We start from the raw sequence: 5,594 nt of genomic DNA on the forward strand, positions 1-5,594 counted from the left end.
CCGTTGAACAATAGTGTTCGTACATAACTGAGGATTATTACAAAGAGGTGTGTGTATGTACAACGAGTTCCTCGAAACTGTTGGTGAATAAGGGCTCGTACATTGCATGTCGTTTGAAACTTCCACGTGCCGCTTGTAATCTGTTTATCCGACGAGGAAACGGCACGAAATTTGCCATTGCATGTCCGGGTTTGAAACGATGCCGTTTTGGGGAAGCGGCTCGTATCCAGTTATCCATACGCGCTTTAAGAACACGGTTTATATCTACTGTACGATGCGCGACAATTACACTACGGAGCACTTCTCTACTAAATTCAACTGAGTCGCAGGAGCTGTTCGTAGGATCTCGGATCTGAGATCCAATAATCTGATTGCGTAAACTTCATCTACTCATTAGTCTCGATCCAAGGTAGATTGGTTTTCATATTCTTCGTCTTCGATTTCTCCATGATTTCATCCTTCTCGCTGATCCGATGATTTCGTCTTCGCGTAAATAACATTTCTGCGGAATTCTTTCGTGGATCCGTTGGCAATCTGGTTCGCTTTCTGTGAAAAGTGCTGCTAGCTTTGTGTTTTGAGCTATTATTTTGCTGAAATGAAAGAATGAGCTAGCGTGAAAGTATGTTCTCTCGTTTTCTGTCCTTTCTTTGTTTTCAAATCTGCTTTTGGTTTTGCTAATTTGAGCTAGAATCCAATATATTTCAGTCTCCGTATTGCTAATTTCTCGGATCTGATTGCAAACGATTCCTGTGTCGGAAAAATCTTTTGGCATTGACGATTGTTGAATCGCTGAGTAAGAGAACTAGCTAGAGCGAAATCTGTTGCTCGTTTATGCTGTTTCATTTTGGAATCTTGTAGATTAAGCATTTTGTGAATGTCAATTTATCCTGGTGTAATCTGTTTATCGTGAAGAAGCGAGAGCCGCATTCTCAGTGGTTTATGGGTGTTAGGTTAAACGCAGAGATAAAACCTATACTGATATATTTTTGCTTTGAAGGTTTTTGTAGCTTGTAATTTTCCGGATCTCAGTCATGTCGAGACGACCAGTAAGTTTGACAAGACGTCTAGGTGATAGTGCAAGCTTTCCATTTGCAGGAGCATTGCACTCGAAGTCGCGGTCATCTCCAGTATTATCTGTTTGCCTTGTTCTTGTGGTACAATATTTGCTGCATTTTGTTCTTTTTGTTGATTCGTTTCCAAGGGCAGATTATTTCTGGACCTGAAAATCTTTTGTCTTAATGCTATGTAATATCATTTTCAGGGGGCATGCCTTCTCATTGGTTATGCCTACAGTGGTCCAGGTGTGTATATGCTCAACTGAGTGTATTAGATGTCTTCCTGCAGCATGTGTATGGTTTGTGATTCTGACTTGATGGCTTACTTGCTCAACTGAGTTCCCTTCACTTTTCTGCAATATAGGTATCTTCAAAAGTGTCAAAGACATCAGCAAGGTCACAGGTATGCTCCCTTTCTCATATTCACATTTGCGCTTAAGACAATGTTGGGCCAATGCCTTGACGCAAATTGAGCTACTTCACTACTGTTTTGGATGTTTCTGCTTCCATTTTCTGTTTATGTTCTCGTTCCCCTCTGGAGTCTTTGTACTTTTGGCAAATCTGGTGTGGGAGACATACTGGGAGAGTTTTTGTGTCATAGAACTTGAATTGAAAACTTTTCATCAAATGGTTTCTCTTATTGGCTGTTTAACCAACACAGTTGCTTGATATAAGTGTGGGGAAAACAGTGAGAAAGGGTAAATCTCTCAGGTTGAATATCCTTAAAATTTACTTCAATTTTCAGGTGACTATTCTTGCACGACAGAGGTCCAAAGGGCGATTCCTGTTCTTAAAAAGGCTTATGGAGACAGCATGCGCAAAGTTCTGCACGTAGGCCCCGATACATGCTCGGTGGTCTCCAGTCTGTTGAAGGAAGAAGATACAGAAGCGTGGGGTGTGGAACCATATGACATAGAGGATGCTGATTCTCACTGCAAAAGTCTTGTGCGCAGAGGCTCTGTACGTGTCGCGGACATCAAGTTCCCTCTGCCCTACCGATCAAAGTCCTTCTCTCTTGTGATTGTTTCAGATGCTGTGGATTATCTCTCACCCAAATACCTGAATAAGACTGTCCCCGAATTGGCGAGGGTGGCTTCTGATGGCCTCGTTCTTTTTGCAGGTAACTAACCCAGAATTTCAGACGAAAGATCTGAAATAAAGCATTTAAAAGACATCTAATCTTTCACAAGTTTGAAACTTCATGTCTCCTTGCCATGCGTTCTAGGGTACCCTGGTCAACAGAGAGCTAAGGTGGCGGAATTGTCGAAATTTGGACGACCAGTAAGTTCTATATAAACTATTCTTCTTATGGTTATATGTGAAATCCTCTACTAGATTCAGTGGTTTTTAATGTCTGGAATTAGTCATTGGCGTATCTCTTCCATGATTTTAAGTATGCTCACTTGATTACATGAAATGGACGTTCTGGGTTCTTAGATGTATAGTTAGTCGTCATGTATCTGTCACAAAGTCCTCAAAACATATAATTTCCGGATATTTCAAAGATGCCTCTTCTACATAAGAGCGGCATCTTTCTTGTGTTCAACGGCTAAAACGCGAGGGTGGTGAAATCGCAGGCTAAAAAGCGAAGCTCCTCGTGGTGGATACGGTTTTTCTTCCAGACCAGCTTAGAAGAGAACGAAGCAGCGACCAAGAAGTTCGACCAGGCTGCTTCAAAGAGAGCGTACAAGCCGAACTGCCAAGTCTTCCACCTCAAACCATTGCACTAAATAGGAACGTACGTGTGTAAAAGGCTGCAGCACCCTATCAAACGATGCGTTTTGTTCCCCTCTTCTCCCTCGTCTTACGTGCTTTTACAATCCAAAGGCATACACATCATACCCTTCACATGACCAAAAAAAAATAAAAAAAAAATAGTGGATCCTTCTCATGATGGTAGCTGGTTGTATTCGTGTGGCTGATATTTTCCGACATTTTTAATTTTGTAACTGTCAACTATTTATTTTTCCCAACAATATCAATCGTAGTTCAATTGTTATAGTTATAACTGAACAAGTTCATAGTTAAACAAGTAACAGATATGACCGGCCGGTGTGTATATAAAAAGTTCACATTTGCTGATAATGAAATCGTTTTAGGATCGTCGTCGTTACGAATAGTATTAGCCTAATCGTTTTAGGATCGTATTTTTCTTAATTTGTGTGTAGAATCCTTAAACGTCATGTAAAATGAAACGGATGGAACGGATGGAGTATTTTTTAAAAATTTGTCGGGATGGTTTAGATTAGGGTATCCAAAAAAGGTGGAATAATTGATAAACAATCAAAAGGTAAAGATTATTTAATTAAAAGCATATGAATTAATTCGGGTATCCATCCTTTCCTCCATAAGCAGATAACAAGAAATCGACGAATCTCTTCTTCGTGGATAAAATAAAATAGAAAACACAAAACATAGTGATCAGACGCGACATTAATTCCATTCCCACAAGAAAATATTACATTATTTTATGTAATAAAAACAAATTTCCCAACTTTTTTAAGGCAAATCCAGAAGAAAAAATCACGGAAAAAATATAATAAAAAATGAAGAAAAGAATTAGCAAAGTGTTTGTGAGTGTCGGCATCAGTTGGATTTAAAAAATAAATAAATGCGTTGGCTACTTTTGACAATGGTCCTAATTAATTGTAATTTAAATAAAGCAAATTGAAATTTAACAAATTGATAATAAAATCATTTCGTCGGGAGGCGATTTGTCGGGGCGTGAGTGGTAGCGAGGCTTCAATCAAGGTTGTATATGGTGTTTTATGATTTATCGTCAATGGGTTTGGCAGAATGTGGCACTCATTTGTATATAATTAACTTTGCTTATTTATTTAATATAATCCGTTCGTATACTGTTGATTTTAGCTCCTTGATTTCTTCCCTTCCATTATTATTCTCTCTTCCTTCTTCTTACTTTGACGATCCGAGAAGTACGCATGCTTTTATATATATATATATATTTTATAATTAGGAGACTCACCGGTACTTCGTCTCACTTAATCTACTGAATATGAAATCAACCTTTAATCACACAATTAATTACACTTTCTTCTCTCCATCAATGAAATCGAATCTAAGACTTCGAAATGATTTTATCTTCTCAACCATTGAACCGCTAACTAGTTGATTGCATATATGTATGTTTGTGTTTACATACATAATTTTATTTTATTTTTGTTAAATGCATCATTTTCATTACGAGTTATCATGTGCTGTATTCATATTTACAAGAATAGCATAATCGTATAATAATCCGGTCATTAGTGGAAGTGCATGTTTTGGGAACTTGTGATGAGATCTTGTACTTGGACACTTTGCTTTCAACTTCAATTTTTTTTTTGGGAGATACATACATAGCTACACAGGTGTACGTGCATATACGTACATGTATACATACACCCCACACGACATTAAGTAATTTTGTATGTATACAAATAATCGAGTTTTTAAAAATAATGCTAAATTAAAGGTGGATAATTCCATGAGGTTATTATAATTTGTCATTTTGCTGTTAGTAGAGAATGTTTGGAACATTCACATGACTTGTTTTCAGAGACTACTTTTGTCATATTCTTGGAAACGTCGTTTTATTATCTATTGGCTATATAGCGTATGTACGAAAACGAGATTAGAATCATTCCTTATTCTTATTATTTTCTACGTACACATATTATTATTATTATTATTATTATTATTATTATTATTATTATTATTATTATTATTATTATTATTATTATTATTATTATTATTATTATTATTATTATATATATACAACAAGACCGTATTTGCATCACTGCCTTTTCATGTGTACGTAAAATTTAACCTAATCTAATATTATGTTTGTACATGTATCGTATGAACTATATTGAACTTTCTGACCTTGTAGTGTATCATTTTTCCTTGTAACGATATATATATATATATATATATAAAGTCAGTGTATGAACAGGTATAATTTCTCTCTGAATATAAAAATATATAGGATGGATGGATGGATGACCACGGTTTTCGGCTGCGGGATGCAAAATCAAAATGGAAATAAATGTTTTCTAATTTACACCTAAAACAGGACATTAAATCGACTGAGGGTTTCAACTTCTGAAAAAACAATATATATCTAACCCTTTTGAAAAACGCCAATGATTTAAAATAGTGAAATACATATTATAAATGGACCGGTTGATGAAAAGTCAAATTGTGAACAGACGATCCGAAACTGAAAGTAAGTTTTTTTTTTTTTTTTTGCAAGGAAAGTACATTTTCTTGTAATGACTAATTAAGTATATTGTTGAATAATAGACGTTGGCTTCTAACTCTTTGGCCTCAAAGTATAACTCATTCCGTCATTCGATTTAAAACTTCCATCATATTTATCTTTTTTTTTTGTAAAGTTACTTACTTTCACACATTAATAAAAAGGCTCCTATATATATATATATATGTGGGTGTGTGTATATATATATATAATCACACATGTCAATGTGCTACTTTCTCATGCACCAAAAAAGTCAATACCTTGAATTGAAATAGATG

At 35.9% G+C, this 5,594-nt stretch overlaps 1 protein-coding gene across 1 annotated transcript; it reads left to right on the forward strand.

The window, feature by feature from the left end:
- Positions 1 to 310: 310 nt before the first annotated feature.
- On the forward strand, positions 311 to 3,060 carry LOC104806042 (uncharacterized protein At3g49720). The gene is made up of 7 exons (XM_010530762.2): positions 311 to 409; positions 998 to 1,154; positions 1,262 to 1,301; positions 1,420 to 1,458; positions 1,801 to 2,175; positions 2,281 to 2,336; positions 2,633 to 3,060. Exons 2-7 carry the CDS (start codon positions 1,032 to 1,034, stop codon positions 2,783 to 2,785), a joined length of 786 nt encoding a protein of 261 aa, XP_010529064.1. The 5' UTR covers positions 311 to 409; positions 998 to 1,031; the 3' UTR covers positions 2,786 to 3,060.
- The last annotated feature ends 2,534 nt before the right edge of the window (positions 3,061 to 5,594 follow it).

The sequence above is a fragment of the Tarenaya hassleriana genome, unplaced genomic scaffold (assembly GCF_000463585.1).
Source record: "Tarenaya hassleriana unplaced genomic scaffold, ASM46358v1 Cleome1120, whole genome shotgun sequence".
NCBI classification, from domain to species: domain Eukaryota; kingdom Viridiplantae; phylum Streptophyta; class Magnoliopsida; order Brassicales; family Cleomaceae; genus Tarenaya; species Tarenaya hassleriana.